Source organism: Rhipicephalus microplus, chromosome 4 (assembly GCF_043290135.1).
Source record: "Rhipicephalus microplus isolate Deutch F79 chromosome 4, USDA_Rmic, whole genome shotgun sequence".
NCBI lineage: Eukaryota > Metazoa > Arthropoda > Arachnida > Ixodida > Ixodidae > Rhipicephalus > Rhipicephalus microplus.
In genome coordinates, this window is record NC_134703.1 from 10,975,248 (window position 1) to 10,999,335 (window position 24,088).

Consider the following 24,088-nt stretch of genomic DNA (forward strand, 5'->3'; position numbering starts at 1 on the left):
ATCATTAACATAAAGCAAAAAGAGCAAAGGACCCAGTATAGAACCCTGCGGAACTCCTTGGGTCAACTGAAGCCGACTTGATGTGGCTGTCTTCATTTGTACTAGTTGGTACCGGTTATGCAAATAGTTTTGTAATAGCTTAAGGGTGACCCCACGTATGCCGTACCGTGATAGTTTCCGTAACAATATATCATAATGTATTGAGTCAAAGGCTTTTTTTAAGTCCAAAAATAAACCAAGCGTAAATTTCTTATTTTCCATATTTGTAATTATTTGATCTTTAATAATCGTTAACGCTTGTTCAGTAGACTTGTTTTTCTGAAAACCATACTGACATGTTGTGATGATGCCATACTTATTGAAAAAGGATAACAACCTGTCGTGAATAACGCCTTCAAAAACCTTTGATAATGTCGAGAGTACTGAAACGGGTCTATAATTTGACATATTATTAATGCCACCTCCTTTGTAAATTGGGGTTACCCTTGCAACTTTTAACTGTGCCGGAAACACGCCTGTTTTCAGTACAAGATTTACTATGTAAGCAAGCGCCTCGGATATTAGCGGACATATCAACTTTAGTTCAGCTGCGGTGATTTCGTCTATCCCTGGCGTCACATTGCTCTTAAGTTTTTTTATTAGGTTAGCTATCTCAGCACTGTCAGTAGGAAGCATAAAGATTGAATTCTGCATAGCTGTTGTTTCTTCGAAACACGAGTCATCTTCTCTTTCAGAAAAACCACTATACGCGCCCGCATTGACGAAATGACGATTTATAGCATTGGCTAGGTTCTCTCCACGCAGCACCCCGTTTTCCTCTTGCATTTCTGTGACGTCATGTCTTGCTTTCTTTCTCCCAGTAAGGGCATCCACTGTTTCCCAGACCCTTCTTGGGTTATCACATATGTTCTGAAATTTTTTCTGATAATATTCTCGTTTAGCCTTTTTTAAGTCTGATGTAAGTGCGTTGCGGTATTTTTTGTACTCGGCAAATGCTTCGGGTTCTCGTAGGCTTAAAAAATTTTTAAAAAGGCCATTTTTTATTTGAATACGTTTATAAAGCGAGCAGTCTATCCAAGGTTTCCGGCAAGTTTTTCTCTTTCGAAAAGAGACTTCTTTCCTAGGAAATGCCGTGTTGTAACAGTGACGTAATGCATTCAAAAAACCATTATAGGCCTCATCAGCATCTTTTATCTTATATATATCATTCCAATCTACTGCTTTGACGAGCTGAAAGAATAAGTTCTTACTTTCACTATTTATGTTGCGTCGGACGAAGGTTTCCTTCTGTTGCTTTTGGTGTTTCAATAACAAGGGTATGTAACAAAAAACTGGCAAATGGTCGCTAAGATCACTTGACACGATACCGCTTATGATCTCCGCTGGGTTCGAATTTGTAACGCATATATCGAGTAATGTTGCACTGTCCCTGGTCACTCTGGTAGGGGAACATACATGATTTACACAACCAAACGCAGAAAGCAGTGTCTCAAAATGTACGGCGGGCGTATCGTTTGCAGCAAGATTGATATTAATGTCCCCCATGATAACATAAGAAGTGTTGTGAAGTAATGGGGAAGATAGGAGTGTGTCTATAAACTCTAAAAAACGTGTTTTGTGCCCTTGAGGCGGCCTATAAATGACAATCGCTACAAGTTTATCAACCTTTATAGCCAAACATTCAAAATCTGTTGTGATTACCGACAGTTCTAGTTTTTCATGGGTATATTTTTCTTTTAAATAAATTGCAACTCCGCCTCCTTTTCTGTCCGCGCGGCAAAGATGCTCAGATCGATATCCAGGAAAACTTGGGACATTATTATCATCGGTTAACCACGTTTCAGTGAACATGAGCATATCAAAGTTTATTGCCGCGGTGTCTAGAAAAATGCTTATGTCGTCTATTTTACTTCTAATACTCCTGGCATTCACATGTAAAGCAGAAAGGAAATTTTTATTTTGTGGATAACACGATTTTAAATCAAGAACATTGTAATACTTATGAGTTTCACTGAAAACACTCATAGTGAACAACGAAAAACAACATTGGTACACGCAAGATACACTCAACAAACTCAGCACATTTTTTCTATGTCATCTTGACAGGTCACATTAACCACAGCAGAAGATTCATCCTTACGGGCAAGCACTCTACCACCAGAAGTCCAGACAAACTTCCATTGTTTTTCCTTTTTCCTTTGGATGGCGGCTGAAAGCAGCGCCTTGTTAGCTTGAGTTAGGTGCTCATTTACAAAAATAGCAGCCCCTGGTCTAAGACCAAGCATTGAAGTGTCTAATCTCCTCTTTCTACATTTAGCCAGAAAATCATTCCTCTTTCCACGCCTGACGAACCGAACAAGAATGTTCTGAATTGTAGGTTTTGGCGTGCGAACCCAGTGACAAATGTCAATATCTGACGTGTCAACGGTCTCACCCACGCTATCCCCAATCTTTTGAAGAATACTGAGAGCATCACTACCAGGTGGTATGCCTTTAATCTCCAGGTTATTTGAACGCTGATACTGCTCTAGCTCATCACACTTCTTCGACAGGCGCTCATTCTCTGTCTTTAGTTTCCTGTTTTCACTAAGCAGTTCCTTTATTTCCTGCCTTAATGTCCTGATATCTTCTGCGACGTCTTTAACATCATTGCATACATCAGAACAAAAAGACACTCCCTCTTTCAGTTCCTTCATTTCTACCCGGAAATCACGTTTGAAGTTCTCAAACGCCCTGAACAGGTCACGTATCTCTTTAGAATCTGAAGTATCTTTTCCAGAGCCCTTACTTCCCATTTCCAAAATGTCATGCACAACAACAGCAAAGACGCTATGTTCGGCAGCAGTGCACTCCTATGCCAGAGAAACAAATGGGACTAGCCTCACCTGCAAAAGCAGTAGATTGAGCGTCAGAGGTACGCCTTTCTTGTGCACTGCTGCCGAACTAAGCGAGCCGCAGGATTCCGCCGTCTTTTCTACTGTTCGCCGTCACTCCCTCCGTGTCAGCTGACTTGATAGGCTCATGCGCCGAAATGGCTGCGCAGAAACGCCGAAGCGATGTCCGGGGGCCAGCGTGTCTTGCTTGTTCGTTGAAGAAACGGCAGTATTTCCACGAGGCTCGGTAGGCCGACTTGGCAGGGAAATCTGCAAAAGCAGTAGATTGAGCGTCAGAGGTACGCCTTTCTTGTGCACTGCTGCCGAACTAAGCGAGCCGCAGGATTCCGCCGTCTTTTCTACTGTTCGCCGTCACTCCCTCCGTGTCAGCTGACTTGATAGGCTCATGCGCCGAAATGGCTGCGCAGAAACGCCGAAGCGATGTCCGGGGGCCAGCGTGTCTTGCTTGTTCGTTGAAGAAACGGCAGTATTTCCACGAGGCTCGGTAGGCCGACTTGGCAGGGAAATCTGCAAAAGCAGTAGATTGAGCGTCAGAGGTACGCCTTTCTTGTGCACTGCTGCCGAACTCAATGTTCAATCGCATGTGCTTTTTATTGACCATAAGCCTAGAGGCCTCACCTATTTCTGCTTCGCGCATCTCTCCTTTTTCTCTGTGTCAAGGCAAAGAGCACTAGTTGTAGTTTCATGATTATCGATGCAAAAGCTACACTCGCCGTCAGTTTCTTTCACATTGTCAGTTTATGTAAGCGCTGCTGTGGCCGTCTATACCTTTCCCCTTACTGAATGAGGCTTTCAACATCGCTTTTAAAGTCATTTTTACCTTGTTAGCGGCCTTTCACAGCAGCGTTTTCTGGCTTAAACTATCTGTGCCCAGATAGTAAGTGCTTATCAGCAGCGTAAAAATGTTCATGCTGCGCAATTTTTCCTTCTGAATACACCTGAGGCAAATTCTCCAGATGTTTTGTCCTTGGCCCTTTTGGCAAAGGTGACAGGAATGATTGTATGTTTTGGGCAACTCGCAGAGACAAATGTATACAGACAACAAATTACTAAACGAGCATAATCATAAACTGTAATGAAACAAGAGATCACGGGAGCTGAAACAGTAAAATAGAATATTGTGTGAATTATGCACACTGACACTCATTCAGTTGTATATTACTTCTAATTGTCGACTAGGCCCAAAAATATTAACTTAATTTCCAACTCACAGTCGTGGAAACAGGAACCACGCAGAGACAGCACGTTTTAGGCCGCGTTCACACTGAGCATGCATTCCGGCCGCCGAAAGTGCTCCGAATCCGGTTCGGCGGCGGCGAGATCCGCCGAAAGGGCCCTCTCCGCGCCGATCGCTTTCGGACCGATTTTTGCGGCGTCTGCCGCCGAATCGGTCACCGCGGACCAATAGGAGCGCTAGTCACGGAATTTTGAAAAATGGTGGCCAAGCCCTACTCACTTGTTATGCCGCAGTGCACGTAACTGAATGGTGAAACCAACGGGAGTTATACCTACTCTGTGCCTACTCGCCTCCGTATTTCGTGAAAGAGGTGACCGAGCTTGCTGTTGGCGAGACCGAGCTTGTTGCGGTCTTGCAAAGCAAAACGAACCCACCAACGCCGCTGGCGTCGGTGGTTTTTCTGCTCTTCGTACATTGCAAGACAGCCACTTGCCAGCAAAGTAAGCAGTACTGTCTTTTCTTGCTTCTTGCGTACGAGAATCGTCGAAGTATACACCACCGGATAGCGTAGTAGCGTTTGCGAGCCGCGAACACAACCGGGTGACAGCGCATCCAGCCCGCGTTCGCCCCGTAGTAGATGGCATATTCGGCGGCGCGGGGCGCGTCCAGTGCGAACGACGCTGCGTTTCGGCGGCAGGGGAATTTCGGTCGCTGTAGAAAGCGGATGTTTCAGTGTGAACGAGGCATTACGCAGTTTGAAAGCAAATATTGCATGCGAAGTATCCGCTCTATGGACGTGCTGTTAGCTGGTTTTTACTACTCTCAGCGTCCCAAGTGCAAACTTTCTCACACGGAGCATTTGAAACAGGCAATTAGTATTCAAATATACACAGCATAGTGGGGCACGAACTCATTTATAAGGGTGGACATTATCATTTGCGAAGTGCATGGTCTTGCACTGCGCATCGCGCGGAAGCATATAACGAGTAACAGTCCCCGATATAAAGTACTAATAATGAAGCTGTACGGTCACACTGACAATAAAAAAATGACAAAAGCTTCCACTACGCAGAAATACGATCAACAAAGCACAGGGGACTCGCCGCGAAAAATTTCCTATTCAATGGGCCTTTTCACGGGTACTTGAGTAATTTCCCAAGTCATTAATAAGTCAAGGATACTAGTGTTTCCCGACTGCATGTTGCTCTGGGTGGTGCCTCTTCTGCGAGTGCGAATTGAAGCATGGTTATGAGGCGCGACATGCCCTCAACGATGCGCTCGTACGCCCGTGCGCTGTGGGAAACGGGGTGAGCCAACGCTTCCGCGAGCAGACGACACTCGGGTATAACGCTCTGCAGCGGCCGTAGGAGGGCGCGCGTCAATTTCTGAAAGGTCCATTGTTATTATGAATTGTCCCACTCGGTAACTACAAAACATGACGTACGACGAACCTTGCCCTAAGCAAAAAGTCTAATATCTACTACAAAAATTTGCACGCTTGGTGTACATGCACCTCCACCATGGAATGGCAGGAGAAAAAAAAAGCACGAACAAATAATTGGTTACTGGCCCTCCAAACACCCGTACAATGTAATAAGTGCTATTATGGTTAACACTAATGCCCTATTATAGAAGCAATCTCAAAACATGAAAACACTTATCTGCACAGCCGATCGGGAGCCCTCGAAAAAAATTGCCCGCAGCTTCCCTCGGGGGAACACTGAGGAGGATGCGGAGCATATAATTGGTTAACGGGGTGTTGAAGTGCGACTTACTTGGGTCGATGGCTAAATTGGTTAACGTGGTTGTGAAATGGGGTGTTAAATTGCGACTTACTTGGGTCGATGGCTAAATTGGTTAACGTGGTTGTAGGAGGGGGTGTTAAATGAGTGAACACGTACACACGTATGCGAAAGGGCGGCGCTGGTCGAAGGGACGTCGATCATTGTGTTTGTGGATTCGTTGGAATTCATTTCACCGCGACCTTGGACGTCGACGCGCCGTACAAACCAACCGACGAGCGGCAACTGAGCGAGCGAGCGCCGACCTTGAGTATATATACAGCGCGACGGCGCATGCACTGTCAGCTGTCGAATGTTCGAGAAGGGGGAGAAGCGCAACGGCGCATGCGTGCGCGTCAGCTGCCGATGTTCTCGAAGCGCGACGGCGCATGCGCGCGCGTCAGCTGCCGATGTTCTCGAAGCGTGACGGCGCATGCGCGCTACATTATACAGCTAGCGAATGTTCGTGAAGAGGAGAAGCGCACGCGGTGTGTAGAGGAGGAAGGGGTGCACAGATGGTGGAAGAAGGAGGAGGAAGCTTGCGGACGGCGCCGCACTACAAGCCTCGAGTATTAGATGCTCCGCATCTAAAACACGTCCAACCACCGTGCCCGTCCGAACTGAACTGTCACCACCCCGCTGCAGCAGCCGCAACTACGGCTGACATGCACCCTCCCATAGAAAGCCGCTCGATGCAGCAGGGCGTGCGCTCTTTCACCCAGCGGCCATGGTTATGGTCTCTCCAGCTTACTAGGCCAAAATGACACTAGTATGCCTATAAAATGCTGCAGGATTTGCATTCTCGAAGCCAGTTTTCTCTATTCTCATGACAGCCCACACGCACCTTTCTTTCCCAAAATTTCTACTGCTTCTTTTGTTTTAACATTTCACCATGATGTAAAAGATGGTCAGAGTATGGCAAAAACGAATCAAATAGAACATATTGACCAAATTTACTATTCCTAATGGGACATCCCACTTCAAAAATTTGATTAGAACTCCATTGAAAAGGCTTGAGCACAAGGTACTGCAGCAATACTTTTAATCTCTAGATGTTCAGGTTTCCATTGCAAAAAGAGTTGTCTTTGCCCCTGGGGCCACCACCATAAGGGTTATCATAAATTCATATTTTGATGAAAGTGCAAAAAACTGCCGAGCCTGCACACAATGCACAGCACAGCAAAAGCTGGAAGAGTGCTCTTTTTATAGACTTTTTGAACACCCTTGAGACAACTATCCGTTAAGCACACTTTAAGGGTACGCGCTATGCTATAAATCATTTGTGTAGTACACGCATCCACTAGGCTGTGCTTCACAGAAGCAGGGTACCCAGTAAACGCTTGCGAGAAGTTCTGCGTGTCCCGTTAATGCTGTGGCTCACCACAATAAAGAATTATGCCCGAGGCTTTTGTAATGGGTTGGTGCATCGGACAACCCACTCGTTACGCAATTCGTGTAGCGACACCCCATTGTTCTTTGCAGTTTAAACTTTATTACTTATTTTAAGTCATTTCTTTCCCGACATGAAGCCTGCCTAGGGCGAGTTTGCAACACTTTTAAGCACCGGTGTAGCTCAGTGAACGAATACTGCGCTGGAACGCAGGGGACTAGTGTTCGAAATCCAATTCCGCCCTGCGGGTTTATTTACTTATTTTTTTTTCTTATTTCGTGTGATAATGGTTCTGGACACTGGTGGTGGCGGCGAACAACTCCAGCAAAATGATCCTTGTTTCAATTTCATAACAGCTTCGCTGTAAAAAATAAATCGCAGAGTTCAGTGCTGAAGTTGCCTTAAACTCGGTGAAGCCATTTACAGAAAAGTATCAGGTGCTCGGGCACACTTGTCGACAGCGATTGTAACTGCAACTGTTAAAATGCAAAATCTGGAAAAACAAGTAATCGCATTTGCTATCAACAGGTACCTAAAGTGACATTTTTTAACTTTCCATTGACTCGAACTCGACCCCAACTCGAAGGCAGTTCCATTGACCCCAACTCGAAGGCAGTTATAATGTGAATTACACGCACATGTTGAGTCATGTAAAAAACACACTACTGTTTAGATGTATGACAACTGGCACAGCTGACACTCATTTGACTTTTTCCTTTTTATTTTAGCACTTCAAATTAGGCAATGCTGCTTGCATTGGATGCAATCCTGGGCCATAGGTCTGCACACTCCTTTGCTACTGGTCCAGTGATGGCAGAGCCTGGCAATAAAGAGAAAAGGTGTCGAAATAAATGGAAACATCTGCGTTTTCATGCGTCTCCACACTGCCTTACACTTTAATTAATTTGTTTATGCTTAATACAAAATGAACCTTTCAACTTGTGCCACACTTAATTACTAAATGCAGTGGGCTGGACTTTCAAATAAGCATCAGACTTGTTTGGGTGAGTTCCTATTGTGTACAGTCGAGCCCGACTATAACGAACCTGTTTTGTATCAAATTATCCCGTATATCGAACAATTCCTAAAGAAAGTAAATTTACAGTGAGAATATATAGCAAAAGTTACTGTTTTATAGAATGAAAATAGCAACAACAGACATGTCAAACTCCATGTGACTCGAAAGTGCCCCAGCAAGTTGGCTTTCCCTCGTGGTGGCGGAAAAAACTGCCGGCGCCACTTTAGAAAAAGTTGGCTAGGCCAGGTTGGCAACACCCCCCTGCAAGAAATAATCCCAGCCCGCTCACAGCGCTTATAGACAGCCAATCAGAGGCCGTCGTGCCTTCTCCGAAGCCATTTTCTCTTTCTTTATGCTTGTGCGCCTGCAGCTGCCCAAGTCCTCATCCAGTGTGGTCTGTGCTGGTGGTGTTGCCTGTTGCTCTGTGAACTGTATTGGCGCACTGTCGTCATGGCTTGTGCAAAGAGGCAGAATTTGCTGTTCGCCGCAAAACTCGAAATCATAAATCGGGTCGAGCGCAGTGAAAAGAAGTCCGACGTCGCCGCCGCGTACAAAATTCCTAGGAGCACCTTGAGTACTATATCCTGAAGAACAAAGCAGACATCAGGGCCACGTCGGACAAAAGTCCAGGTGCCCGTGGCTCCTAACGTGTGTGCACTGCTGTGTACGAAGATATTGAAGCGGCCAGTTACAAGTGGTTTGTGGACGTTCAGTCGCGAAACATCCCGGTGTCCGGCCCTATGATCGAGCAGAAAGCCAAGGATCTTGCTTTTCGGCTTGCTAGGAACGATTTGCAAGGCGGTTTAGGCTGGCTCCAACAGTTCAAAGAACGGCAAGACATCGTTGGCAAAGCTGTTACAGGTGAAAGCAGAGCGGCGGACCTGGATAGCGTAGACAAATAGCTCAAGGAAAACTGGCGAGATATCGCAGCAAAATATCATATCTTTAATGCAGATGAAACCGCTCTATTTTGGCAAATGTTGCCAAACATGACACTTGCGTGTCGTGGCGACAAGGCAAACAAAGCTCGTGTGTCCGTGCTGATGGCAGCTGATTTAGACGGATCGAAAAAGCTTCGACCTTTGGTTATCGGGAAAAGCACAGCACCACGGTGTTTTCGAAATGCGCTCTCGCTTCCAGTTACCTACCTGCAAACTCAAAAGCGTGGATGACCGGGGAGCTTTTCGGCAGGTGGCTATCGTCGTGGAATGATGATTTGGTAGGCGAAAATCGCAAGGTGTGCCTGCTCGTGGACAATTGTTCATCACACCACTGCAGTACGACCTTCAGCAACATCGAGCTGCGTTTGTTGCCCCCGAACACTATGTCTGTACTGCAACCACTAGATCAAGGCGTTATACACACAATAAAAGCCGGCTATGAAAAGCGCCTGGTGGAGAGGCTGCTGCAGAATCTTCCTGTCCGCAGGGAGCCTAAGATCGACATGCTCAGAGCTATTTCTATGTTGAGTAGATCATGGGCAGATGTCACGAAGGAGACCATCCAGAACTGCTTTAGGCATGCCGGCTTGCGCATGCCTGTTGATGACGCCCCAAATTCCGACGAGAGCACTGAAGTCGCCGCAAATGCCTTCGCCAAAGTTTGGAACGACCTGGTGCTATCGACGGATCGACGAGTTTGTCAGTGCAGACGATGTCGCCATCGCGGGTGAGCTGCAAGACTGCATTGCAGACGTCGTGCCGACCAAGAGCCAAAGCGACAGCAATAAGGAAATTGACGATGGCCTATAGCCTACAACCTCCGAAGTGACTAGTGCACTTGCGTTGGTCCAGTGCTATAACGTGAATGCGGAAGGTTGCGGCCTCAGCTGCTCAGACTCTGACAACGTGAAGGCGCGCGTGCTGTCGCAGGCACCAAAGTCGTTGACCCAGAAGAAAATCCGTGACTATTTTGTAACACAGTAGGGGTCGCAAGTAAGCCGCCATATTAATAAAGTACTTTGTGCCTTTGTGTCAAATCCTATACCGGGCCTATATCGAATTATGCCATATATCGAACTAATAAACGTTTTTTGGCGAATTCAATATACCCGGTTTCGGCTGTAGCACCATTGTATCACAGAGGGATGAGCTAAACATGTAATTTCATAGTGAATGGTTTTGAGCTTGTTGGTACTGCTTCATCGTTGCAAAACAGCCTCATCTCGTTTCTTGTGCTGTTTAGCAAAAATGGAGCAAAAGATTTCATTTCTGCCTGCTTGGCAACATAGCAAGCCAAAGTGAAAGCTGCAAGCGGATATATCCCAACCCCACAGTGCAGTGGGCGCACTGCGTCAGCCATTCCTCTGCTGCGCTAAACACTAGTTGCACTGACATAGACTTTTTCAACAAGACAGCCTCCCTCAGCGAGGTCTTTGGCACACTGCTTCAAGAATACCGAACTGCAATAGTGGAATATGAAGCACGAAAACAGTTAAAGGTGGCCTAACCTGCATCCACTTTCTCAGAGTATTATTACAGCAACAGATTTATACTATTTGGCTTCAGCTCTATTATCACGAATGTATTAGCTGAATGAAGTACTACTTTGCTCTTTATATACTAAAAGCTTATTATCCATGAAATTGAGTAAATCGGACCTGCTCGTTGTTTCTACAAATAATGTTTAATGTTTGTTCTGGACAAACTTTCCTTATTTTGGTCATATTTGGCCGTGACTGGGCTACTTCAGACAATCCTGAGACAGTGATGTTCCATACTATGCCAAAGAATTGCCATTCAGAGCCATGAAAATTCCCTATTTCAGGAATTTCCCCCCCTACAAATGATAAAATTCCCAGCATATTTCCCTACACAACAGTACTAATTTCTGTCTCCATCTAAACGCACATACTATTACACGTGTCTCGCGTACTTCCAACTTTCTAAATCATGACTAGCACCTCCACTGCCGCACAACAAAAACATGATTATTTCGTATACTGTTTGTACACTGCACATTGTGCGCTTCAAGTCTAACACCAACAGTTAACTAGAAATCGCTTCGCCTTAATAAATATCAGAAACAAATCTCCAAGGCTATGCTTGCATGGTACATGCACCAGAACTGATTACAGCAAATGAAGGCACACTGTGACCGCTAATTATATGCCGGCATAGGAGAAGCTAACCATTCCTGAAATTCCCTGCAATATCACGAAGATTCCCTTTGGCTCAAAATGACAAGTGGAAATTCCCCGAAAAAGGGGAAAATCCCTGCATGGAACATCACTGTCCTGAGAGCGCGAAGTGTGGCAAATGTGCGGCACAATGCACATTGCTATCAGCATCACTGCGAACCGTACGATAATGAAAGCAAAACCAAAACACGTTTTGCCTATTGCATTTACCACCACTTGCGACACCATGCTGGCACTGGCTGCAGGCATTCGAAACGTCCTGATCGCCATACAAGTTTTGTTTTGGTGACCAAGGCTTAAGAGGCTGCTACAAATTTCTTTCGTTTACCAGTGAAACAAAGAAGTACCGTCATGTGAGCACAGTGGTCCTATAATTAGGAAGAGGTGAAGATCACATTTTCGGTTTATTAAAGGGGCACTGACATAAAAACTCTTAGTCTTTTCTTTTTGCTTCAAATGAAAGGAGAAACCTTCAAGAGTAGAAAATGCGCTGCTAAGCATGAGTGCACCGTGAAAAAGTACATTTATTCATAGCACTGATGCACTTCATTCCAGAGCTCATGTCAGAGATGCGCCTCTCACAGCACGTCCCCTTCAGTGCCATCGAGGGCATTTGAAATCAAGCACTCCTTGAAGGCACCCGCCTCGGGAATGCACACAAGCTACGGCGATCTATGTGCCATCACAGTTATTTCACAAAATCCGGAAAGGAAAGAATCGCACTATTGTACTTTTTTGGCAAAAAAGATGTAATTTGTGCTCTGAACAAAATAATGCAACATGTTTTGAGTGTGGGTTTTTTATTATAGATTCTTAAGTTAACCATATTTTTGTTATGTGTCAAGCAACACAAATTCATTACTTCAAAGATTACTAGGCATGAAAATAGACGGTATAATTATTCCCAAATATAAGTGCTATAAAAATGAACAAGCTGCGACGTTCAGAGAAGCAGACCTCGCGCTCTAAAAATGAGTGAGTGAAAAACAGCACATTTCGATAATTTTAGAAAATACCTAAGGGGAGACATGGGTCTTGAAAAAATTTTGTTTGTCTGAATTGAACGAAACTTTATAGTTATTCAGTTTCTTAAGCAGATTCCAAATCTCTAAGTAGATTTTCAATAGCTGCAATATAACAGGACATATGAAATTTCTATAATACACAATTAGCGTATTTCTTATGGGATTTTTGGCAATTTCACTGTCAAACAAAAACAAAATACATATCCAGTTTGCTAGAGAGCTGGTATAGCTGATGATGCTAATTCGATTGTCTGCAACGAACTTCAAATGTGAAATAGATACAAACATGAGTGAAAAATATGTGCCACATATTGTTTATAGTCATTATGAATTAAGATTTGGTGAACACGATGTAGAAGAAAATGAAGAGCACCATCGGCCAGATCTCTTTAATACGAACACATTGGTATAAACTTGTCATTGTGAGTCAATAAAAACATGTCAAAATGCCCCGTAAGGGTGCATGTTATGGCTAAAAATACGAAACTGAGAAAATGAATGAAGTTTTAGTTTCCCATAAATTGATGTGATATTGCAACATACCGTATTTACTTGATTCTACCGCGCCCTCGATTGTAACGCGCACCCGATTTCCACCGCGAAAAAAAAAAAAAAAAGTAAGACACCGATTGCAACGCGCACCCATTTTTCTCGCTGGCCCGCACGATCACACCACTCGAAAAAACGACTCCTCTCGGGAGCGTCTTCTATTTAAACATGAGGTGCGGGCGAAGCTTGTGCCCATCTGACGTGTAACAGAGCATTGCCGTCACTGTAGTTTTACCGTGGACCGATGTCAGCACGCGAACTTGCTTCGCCCCCTTCTTCTCGACGGTTGTGGTGCCAGGCATGTCGAAGTAAAGAGGCGTCTGATCGGCATTCCCGATTTGCCCAAGCAGGTAGCCGTTGTTGCGCCGCAAGTTTAGGTCGAACCTCTGAAAAAGCTTTTCATCGTACTCCTCCGCAAAACTTTTCGCATATGCATGTTCCCCTTCGGAGGGAAAAGCCTTTCCTCTTCATAAAGTTAGTTAACCAGCACCTGCTCGCTTTAAACTGGCTCCGCATTAGACCTTTTTCTAAGACTAATTGCATAGCCCGCACTTGGAGCAGTTCTGTCGTCACGGGCCGCTGTGCCGCTCGCTGCTCAAGCACATACTCGCCGAGCAGCTCTTTAATTTGCGGAAACCGACCCTGCTGTGGTCCACTGAAGCCTTTGCGTGAAGCTTTGCTGTCGACAATCTTCTGCTTTTGTTTCCGCCGGTCCCGCACGCACGTTTCGGGAACTCCGAACGACCGCGATGCGGCCCGATTTCCGCCTGTTTCTGCACACGCGATGACTTTTCTTTTAAAAGCGGCATCGTGGTGCAATCAAGTTTTTGGAGTCGGCCCTTCCACACCGTCGATGCTTATGCACTACTAGATGACGAACTCCTCAGCACACGTACGAAGTGCCGCACATGGGAAACACATAGGCAGAAATGGCCGACGCGCCATGCCGACGCACATAGGGGGCGGCCATTTTGGATTTGCCGATGGCAATAGATTGACCGTAATTTTTTTGTTCGTACTCGATTCTAACGCGCATGCGATTTATGAACTCGCTTAAGGGGGGACACGGGTCTTAGAAGGCCGAAAATCGCAAAAAAATTGACTTTTTCAAGCTGACATTTTCGGAATCTATATCTATTTTTGCACAAATCTGCTAAGTTTCTAGCTTATATTGTCATTATTTTCGCCGTAAAATCAATTTGTAACACCAATATGAGGTGTGTATGAGCGCAAATTGACGCTAAAATCGCGCTTTTTCCGTGCCGAACCGTTGCCGGTACACAAGGGCTATCGTGGCCATCTCGATCTCGTTTGGAAGAGCCGTTCTTCATCTTCAATTTCCCGCCACCACTGGCTCGCTTTGCTCATTGGTTTTCTAGCAAAAGTGCGTCATCGAGAGGTACAAGCGCGCGATTCTATTGGCTGCTTGGGGCACGTGACAAAATCTAGGCATCCGATTGGCCAAGCGGCGTTTCTGGCGTCTGCTTCACCGCAGAGACGCGCGTGAGCGTGCGCCATTTTGTCGTGGTGTTGTCAACTGCCTACAGCTATGGGTCGTGCCATCAAGAAGTTCCGCACCAAACACAAATTTGGAAAGCGGGTGAGGCGATCGCTAGCCGAGAACTTCAGGAAGCGCCCCGCAACGACCCAGGGCAACGAGGATGACGAACTCGCAGCGGCCAGCGGAGCGGTCGTCGACGCCAGCGCGGCAGGCCTAACGGACGCTAGTCCTACGAGCCCGTCAGTTGCCGACAACGTCGCGGAAAGCGGCCGTGTGCGTCACGACACGCAAATTCTGCAGCCACAACAGATAGAGGATAAAAAGAAGGCAGAAGAGAAGCTGCGAGAGATTTCATCTGTTGCGGCGACGGAGCGGAAGCGCAGCCTTATCGCTAAACGTGCCGACGCTGTGGGTCCCCCACCCGATGAAACGACTTTCACCATCCTGGACTTGGAGGCGGTAAATGCTTTGATAATATTGCATTTAAAGTGCAAGATTTGCAACGGAGACGCCGAGATCAGGAGAGGCGAGCGGGAATACGGCCTTGCCGTCAAGCTTGAGCTGGTGTGTGTGAACTGCGGTGACGGGTCGTCAAAGTGGAGTTCGCCGCGCGTCGACGGACAGCAGAAAATAAATCCATTCACAGTGAACGTGCTCGCCACCCGCGCAATGCAGGCAACTGGCTACAGGCAGACTGCTTTTAACGACATATTTGCAATGATGAACATATCGCGTCGCGGCCTCCACACGAAAACGTGGCAGGCGTACGTGAAGAAGAAGCTAACACCTGCCGCTACTCTTGCTGCCTCGAAACTTATGAGTAAGTGCGCGAAACTTGAAACTTGAAAAAAAGGCATGCTCATGCTAACAATCAATCTGATTATATGCCTGGTGCATATTAACTCGCTAAAATTATGTGTGCCTGTGATGTTTTACATTCTGTAATGCTAAATAAAGTTTTAACCTGTTTTGCTCATTTTCTCAGAACATGGATTTTGGCCACTTCCCTTGTTTGCTTCTTCTCTAAAAGTCGACCCAGGACAGCTAGAGCTACAATTCTTTTTGCACAATGTAGCTAAATGTGCATAGAAAGCAACGCTGCAAGCAGATTTGCAATCTGCAGTTCAAAATTTTTTTTATATTAATTTAAAATTTTTTTGTTTTTGGCTAGGTGTAGACCATGAACTCATTAGTGCTGTAAATTGAGAAGTAGTTGTTCAATTTCCAATCAGCTTGCAGCGTTGCTCTCCTTCGGCTTTCTTGTATCCATATATGTGTTTAAAATGATGTTATGTTGCATAGATAATACTTTATTGTTTCGGCAAACAATAGAATGAGAGTACTAATTACCTCTGGAAATAATTGACCTGTGTAAAATATAACTGGATAGTTAAATAAAGCTAAAGAAACTGAACAAAGCAGTGCAGTTTCATCTACTTTGGCCAAGAAATAACCTATGTTATCTCTAAAAACCATGTCCCCCCTTAACCGGAAAAAAGGTGCGCGTTAGATTAGAGTAATTACGGTAACTGTAAAATGGCATCCTTGTGTAGCTTTGCCGCTCAGGAACAAGATGTCATTATATATTACAACAATGTCACAGGACCACAAAAAGTTTACTGTATTAGCATGCATAGTCCTTGTAAATAGTGGGAGGAAGCTGCTAGCAAACGCTTCACCATTGTATTTCACCTTGTATGTGTACAGTGCATAAAAATGACATTCCTATGTGGTCTGTGCTGTTGCAATTTGCACCTAGGTCAGGGTCACAAATATAAAAAAGGGGAAGAAATATTAGATTTCTCACAATGACAAGGGCTTGAATCTACACTTAACAGCTGACCAGGGCTCTAGGCAGTGTCCACTGTTGGCTTGTGCCTATTCACGAGCTTGTTTTTCGCGGCATTCCTGGCTGCATGGTCTTTGTTGCATATTGCTCCCACACGCTGAGCATGCCATCACAAGTTTCACACTAAAGTCCCCCCACCCCCTTTTTTTGCTCCTTAGACTGTCGCTGTAGCCGGCGCAAATCATAAGTCCGAGAAGGAGATTATTCACGCTCAAATATACTGTTCCACTGTCACTATAGTTCCCCTGATCTGTGTCGAGGCTGAGAAGTTCAAATTTTCGTTCCGTTTCAGACTTGACGCCAGGTGCTTTTTTATGTCAGCCGCACTTGCTGCACACTGGCTATTTTCTTCATCCGATAAAAAAAAACATTATTGACGCAGTCCGTGATAACACTAAAGGCTTGGGCCGACAAAGTATACACAACACGCCCCAAGTTGCATTTTCGTGCATAAACACGTTCCATACAGCACTCGAGGCATGGCTGAATGAGGCGGACGTGCTCGATGTAGAGGGCTGCGGTGCTATATTTGATGCGTCAAAAGCAATTCTGCAATTAAGATGAGTTCCGTGCTGGCATTCGAGGTGCCCACGTTGGATGCAACTGTGTGTTCAATCCGTCAAGCGGCTATCGCGGGACATGCCTCGCCAAATCTTGCCAGGCATTGCATGGTCGCAGTCGTTTCTTGCTGAAAACGCGGCATGTAGTTTTCTTCAGACGAATGCCTTCAGACATTTGAGCAGCTCAATAATCACAGTAGTTCAAATGTGGTACTGAAGTGAACCTGAAATATGCCGCGGAGCAGCCGAAAGACCAAACCGAGCGAGTGTACAATAGCAACGTGAGACTGGGCAAAAAAAGAAAGAAAAGCCAAACAAACACGGCAAGTCAATAGGAGGCTGGTGCGCGGGGCGAGCGTGCACTTTGACCAATTACCGTAATTACTCGAATCTAACGCGCACCTTTTTTCCGTTTAAGCAAGTTCATAAATCGGATGCGCGTTAGAATCGAGTACGAACAAAAAAATTACGGCCAATCTATTGCCATCGGCAAATCTAAAATGGCCGCCCCCTACGTGCGTCGGCATGGCGCGTCGTCCATTTCTGCCTATGTGTTTCTCATGTGCGGCACTTCGTACGTGTGCTGAGGAGTTCGTCATCTAGTAGTGCATTAGCATCGACGGCGTGGAATGGCCGACTCCAAAAACTCGAGTGCACCACGATGCCGCTTTTAAAAGAAAAGTCATCGCGTGTGCAGAAACGGACGGAAATCGGGCCGCGTCGCGGTCGTTCAGAGTTCCCGAAACGTGCGTGCGGGACCGGCGGAAACAAAAGCAGAAGATTTTCGACAGCAAAGCTTTACGCAAAGGCTTCAGTGGACCACAGCAGGGTTGGTTTCCGCAAATTAAAGAGCTGCTGGGCGAGTATGTGCTTTAGCAGCGAGCAGCACAGCGGCCCGTGACGGCAGAACTGCTCCAAGTGCGGGCTATGCAATTAGTCTTAGAAAAATGTCTAATGCGGAGCCAGTTTTAAGCGAGCAGGTGCTGGCTAACTAACTTTATGAAGAGGAAAGGCTTTTCCCTCCGAAGGGGAACATGCATATGCGAAAAGTTTTGCGGAGGAGTACGATGAAAAGCTTCACAATTTTCAGAGGTTCGTCCTAAACTTGCGGCGCAACAACGACTACCTGCATGGGCAAATCGGGAATGCCGATCAGACGCCTCTTTACTTCGACATGCCTGGCACCACAACCGTCGAGAAGAAGGGGGCGAAGCAAGTTCGCGTGCTGACATCGGTCCACGGTAAAACTACAGTGACGGCAATGCTCTGTTACACGTCAGATGGGCACAAGCTTCGCCCGTACCTCATATTTAAATGGAAGACGCTCCCGAAAGGAGTCGTTTTTTCGAGTGGTGTGATCATGCGGGCCAGCGAGAAAAAATGGGTGCGCGTTGCAATCGATGTCTTACGTTTTTTTTTGTTTTTTTTTTTCGCGGTGGAAATCGGGTGCGCGTTACAATCGAGGGCGCGGTAGAATCGAGTAAATACGGTACCGTATTTACTCGCGTAATCCTCGCACTCGCATAGTTCTCGCACCCCCCACATCGCCCAACAAAAATACGATTTTTTTTTCTTCCTCGAGTAATTATCGCACCCCCGAAAACTTCTGCAATAATGTCTGCTCTTTCCAGCCACTGATGATGATAGCGCACGTCACTTAAGCATCAAGCGTACTATTGCAAGGAGATTCAATCCAATTCAAGCCAAGCCGAAGTGACCAGTGCGCGTTGCGGCGTGTTTAGTATGTTGCGTTGGTAACCTTGTCAAGTTATGAGGCGATACTGAAGCTGTACGGCTGCTTTCAAGTTGCAAGTGATAGATCATGCATTAAAGAATGGCAACAGGGCCGCCGGTAGGCCCTTCGGAGTCTATGAGCTTTGAGTTCGCTACTGGTGATGACTACTGAAAGCCACACAGAGGCGTTGGGCCTGCCGTGTGCCTAAATCTGGTATTGATAGTAAACTATTTTTTAAGAAGGAAACTGCGGAAAATTCTGTTAAATAGCCATCCGCCTAATACCGACGTCCCACGCTTACCTTTTGAGGGCTCCTGTTGAGCGACGAACGCTACCGCTACGCCCGCAAGCTTTGCGTATGGTATTCTAATTCTCGACTATTTGCTTCCACTTTTCGTGTCTCAAATAAATCTTGTCTTGTGTTGAACCTCTGCTTTTATTGTTGAGGTAAGTTTTAATTAGTACTTCTTAAAGCTTACTGTTAGTTGCTGGTGTTAGAATCCTGATTTGCGGCCACTTCGCTTTCTTTTTCGCTCTGTACGTTTCCGTAGAAAGTTTTCCCCACGCAATTCTCGCACCCCCCAACTTTTCATCGGTTTTTCGACAAAAAAAGTGAGAGGATTATGCGAGTAAATACGGTATGTGCCCCCCCAAGCAACCTTTGGAAAAATTTGAGAACCCTTGAGCTTCGCCTTTAAGAGTTAACGCGATAGCAAAATCCAATCCCTAGTGCACCCTTCAACCGCTAAGTGCACTTATTCATGTTTTGTTACATACACAGGCACACACAAACGCGCACACTGTAGATTGGTCATTTTGCCTCCACCTAGACATGTAAAATGCAGTGTTTAATCTTTCTCCATTGAATACAGGTTTAAGATTTGCCCCTTTTCAAAAATCTGCTTTTTTGCTATTGTTCGCCATTTCAAGACCCGAGTCTCCCTTTAAGTTACCCAGAATCGGAGAATATCAAGTAAGCTATTTCTCAATGACTCCTAGTTCAGGAAGATATTTAATATATAGCTTGCATCGCTGCTAGCATGACCATGAATTCCCAGAAACACACTCTCTGTGAAATGGCGGTCGTCACCCGGTGATGCTTCAAGATTTTTTCCTTGGTTGAAAAACATTTTTATTTAAAAACAAAATGTGATTTCACACGTTGGGTCATCCGAGCATAATATACAAAAATACGAGGAACATCTAAGGTATCAAGTAAAACTAGTTTCTTTTATCTTTCGTGGAATCAACCAGTACTAATGTTGCTACCATTTGCTTGGAAGCAAAGACATACCAAAAGGTATTTCAGAAGGGGAAGCACCATGTTGCCACACCCAGGGCACTTGGCCATCTGAAGCACCATCCATTAGGAAAAGGGATAAGCAGATCATGCTAAATTCACCGAGAAATGCACAATTCTCACCCTTCATCTCTCCTTTGTTGTTAACAATGACACCAGCATTGTCTTCAAAATAGATGAACACGCCGTCCTTCCTACGGTATGGTTTCCGTTGCCGAATGACAACAGCAGGCATGACTGCAATAGAAAACAACACAAGACCACGTTGATTCACAGGACAGAATTAACTGATAATATGCGGGTACAAACAAAACACTTGAAAAATCATTCACATTATTTTAAAAAGTGTGATCGCAGCTTGCTTCGCAAGGTCAATGTGCAAAGGAAGTCACAATTTTGAGAAGTTCCTAGAGGTGGTTTAGCCTGCGCACACTGTCCGAGGAAACCATGCATATGTCCTCTGAAACGGCCAACGCGTGCACAGCCTCCGGCATTCTGTGGCGTAAACACTCGTCTGCATCACTTGGGTCTTCATGAGCCGATTCCCCTTCGCCATCCAAGACTTTGGCGACGATATCGCTGTCGGTCACCGTGACGGCCCCATCGCTGTCTATAGCGAAGTACGGTAGACTGATACGGACTAGAAAGGACCAAAATGTTATCAGAAGCCCCCTCCCCCCCTCCCCCCCAAAACCAAAGCTTAAGAGGTGCCACACGAATGCTGTGAGGCGGCGGCATTGCTTTGAGCTACAGTGAAGCAGTATGAAGGTACAAATCTGATGGACACATGACATCGAAGAGGGAAAGCGCGTCTACCGCATCTCTACGGGAAAGCACTCAAACGCACGTGTGGCATAAGCAGCCCTACTCTTTACCTGCCGTTGCATTCTAACCACCCCTTGAACTAAAGCGGACCGACAGCTCTTGTTGAGGAGTGAACGTTTCCTCCGGCATTGGAAAAAATAGAGGAGGCATTAATATCTCTAAGGGTATTCACAAAACATCTCAGTTGTGCAGCCCCTACAGGTGCAATTAAATATTGCAATCACAAGCCAAAATGAACTCTCACGAGCTTTAGAAGCCCCACAGTGGCAAGTTATAACGGAGCACATGAAAGACTAACCGCTTCAATTCCATGTTCACAGCTGCTGCATATTTTGGGGCTCTGTAAAATGCCCTCTCGCGCTACTGCAGCTGAAATGCAATATCTGGCAAAAGGAGCGACTGTTTGCGATCAAGGTGTCTAAAGACGCCGCAAACATAGCAGGCAACTCCTCCAGCATTGACAGCTAAAATTCTCACACAATAGTTAAACTACAGCAGTGTGACACGCCATCACATTCCAGTAGGGGCCTAGACATGCCTCAGGCACAGCAATTAACTCTCCACAGCCTTGACAGCTTAAGCACACTTTACTGCAGTTGTGAGATAAGCCTCCACATTTACCTTAATGAACTTGTTGGCAGTTACGGTCTGCATTTTAAGTACACTGCACCGCTGGGGCGTAATCATCCAGAAATCCCATTTCCTGTATAGCAAATACGTCCTAACCTCAAAATAATGATCCCGAATGTAACAAAGTAAATGGAGAATAGCTTTCCAATACAGTGTCAGGAATATGCTTTTATAGCAAAATTTTGGATGCAATGTACTTGTTTTAATGTAAGATGCAAATTTGTCACAATAAGGTTAGAGTGTACAGTGGCAATCAAAATTTGAGACCACAAGAGTTTTGTGGGTTAACATTGCGGCACCTTCTCAAAGCTGCCAGAGAAGCTCGAAAGCGCGCACTGTGCAAGCGCATCCTTTCTTACCTGCCAACCTGCGCTTTCGCTCTCTTTAACTGTGCGCACACCGTAACGACAGAAAAATCGCAAGGTGTCACTTTTGCAGGCGCTGCAGGAGCACTTAGCGATAATATTGAGACAAAATTATCCAACTTGTAAGGGCACTGCTTGTTGTGCGCCTTGGTTCTAGACGCTCTGTGGCAGTGAAAACACACACATTGTTTCAGTTTCTTCGTTTTTTAAATCTACGCATGTGGGAAGATTACCGAGCAGTCCTGTCTCTTGGTGAAGCACGCGCTTTCGCCGCAGTGGAACGAAAGCAAAGAAGCGGCATGTGCTGCCCCTACAAATCAGATAGTTTTGCCGCTGTATCATCGCTCGGTGCTTCTGCGACGCATGCAAAAGTGACACCTTGCAATTTCTGTGGCGTTCCGGGCTGTGTGCAGTTGAAGGGAGCGAAAGTGCAGTATGGAAGGTGGGAAAGAATGAGCTTACGCAGCAAACGCTTTCGAGCTTCTCGGGTAGCCGTGAGAAGATGCCGTGGTACTGTTGGCTGCGCGCTACCATGGTCTCCCAACTTTTGATCGCCACTGTACACATTTGTCCGTATTTAAAGTTAGCCCTGCCCTTCTTCGCGCTTCCAGCACTCCCCCCTCGACCTGTCATGGTCCTCTTTCGTTGCTCCCCAAACAAGAATGTCGTCAATGCCCACTTGAGTTCCTGGCAGATCCTCGAAGATTTCGCTCATCGTTTTTTTTCAACACTTTGGCGGCAAACAACGCTGAAGGGCAAGCATAGAAACCAGCGCTATCTGAATGGGGTGCCTAACATAAATATCCTAGAGGACCTTTCAAGAGAAATTTGGTGGAAACTGCAATGGACCTTTTCCGCTGGCACTTTCTGGCAATGCACAATGAAACACTGACGGCACCACCCCATAACATTTTCGGTGGCTTATTCATGGCCTCTAAAACCTGTCGGCACGCCACGTTCACGGCCATGGATGCGAAAAAACACAAAAGCTGCCAGACAGCGTGTCGACCGCAGAGCCACCAAATTTGCTTTTGGCTCTGTACCGTTAGTGTAGCTGTACCTATGATGAAAAAAGGCCATAAAAATCTAGCTTGCTTAAGAAAACATCACCGGATAATTCCAAGTCAACATCTTCCCGACGCGGGAGTGTTCACGCTTTAGGCAATGGTTCATCCGACTAGAGTCCGTGCAGTCGGCCATTTCTTTTTACGCACAATGACAAGCACGCTTACACAGCGAGTGGGCTCGGTGACCCAACCAGCTGTACTACAACACATACCTTTCTTCCTCAGCTCGGGCTTTCCCTTCTTGACTGTGGCGACAATCATGTCACCAGCGCCTGCGGCTGGGAGTCTGTTCAGCCTACCCTTGATACCATTGACGGCTATCACGTACAGGTTTTTGGCTCCTGCACACATGAAATAACACCGATAACATGTAGGATAAAAATTATTTTGCACCACCCCTAATGCGGAGAGCACAAAGAACATTTGCGAAACACGGCACGTTATCATGACGTGTACTTTAAGGTAATCCTAACTTAGCACGAGACAATTAGCGAGAACTCTGGTGTCATGTAATGAAACAAACGCGAAGTTCTCGTGGTCGACGAACAGGCAAGGTTCTGCCACTGGACACTCGTTCGTCACAAGCCGCTTAAAATGCACATTCGAATTCCTTACAACGTCACAACAAACATTAAGACAAGTTAAAATGAAGGGCATACCTGTGTTGTCGGCGCAGTTGATGACTGCACCAACAGGAAGACCGAGCGAAATGCGGAATTTCGCTCCCGCGGCTCCACCACGTCCTGGAAATGAGAAGCAAAAGCGATCAGAATTCCCCTCCACGCAGGGAACCCGCGAATGCGCGAGGCTAACTACGACAAGCCTTAAATGTAAGTAAACGGTATTATATTCAGAGGACGAATAAACTTTTGGCATGACAACGCACCCAAACAGCGCAGAGCGGTGGACCTCACACACGCATGAATGAACTATCACATCGAACATGAACCCCATTCTTCTAAATTAAACGTAGAGAAATTATCCTGAGGTAATCATGAAGACTCGTTTCGCATTAGGAGTCTACCAAAAGTATGCTTGGGAAGATCAATTGCGATTGCGAATTTGCGAAAAATACATACCTCGCTTAGACATTTTGGCCTGCTGGAAAAGGATTTCTCGCGCATGCGCGACTTTACACCAGACAATCAAAAAAGGCGAGACAGCTTATTTGATTCACACACTTAAGTGAAAATTTAGTATCTGAATGTTGTATAAATAATTTTGCCACTATTTTAAGTGTGCAATTTTTGTACAAATATTGGTTAGTTTGAGTTGTTGATAGT

At 45.7% G+C, this 24,088-nt stretch overlaps 1 protein-coding gene across 1 annotated transcript; it reads right to left on the bottom strand.

Annotated features, from left to right (window-relative positions):
- Positions 1 to 7,945: 7,945 nt before the first annotated feature.
- On the bottom strand, positions 7,946 to 24,023 carry RpL23 (ribosomal protein L23). The gene is made up of 5 exons (XM_037422389.2): positions 23,885 to 24,023; positions 23,465 to 23,548; positions 23,018 to 23,146; positions 20,042 to 20,155; positions 7,946 to 8,062 (listed from the first exon to the last, which is right to left on the bottom strand). The coding sequence occupies exons 1-5, from the start codon at positions 23,895 to 23,897 to the stop codon at positions 7,980 to 7,982; spliced, it is 423 nt and encodes a 140-aa protein (XP_037278286.1). The 5' UTR covers positions 23,898 to 24,023; the 3' UTR covers positions 7,946 to 7,979.
- Between the last annotated feature and the right edge of the window lie 65 nt (positions 24,024 to 24,088).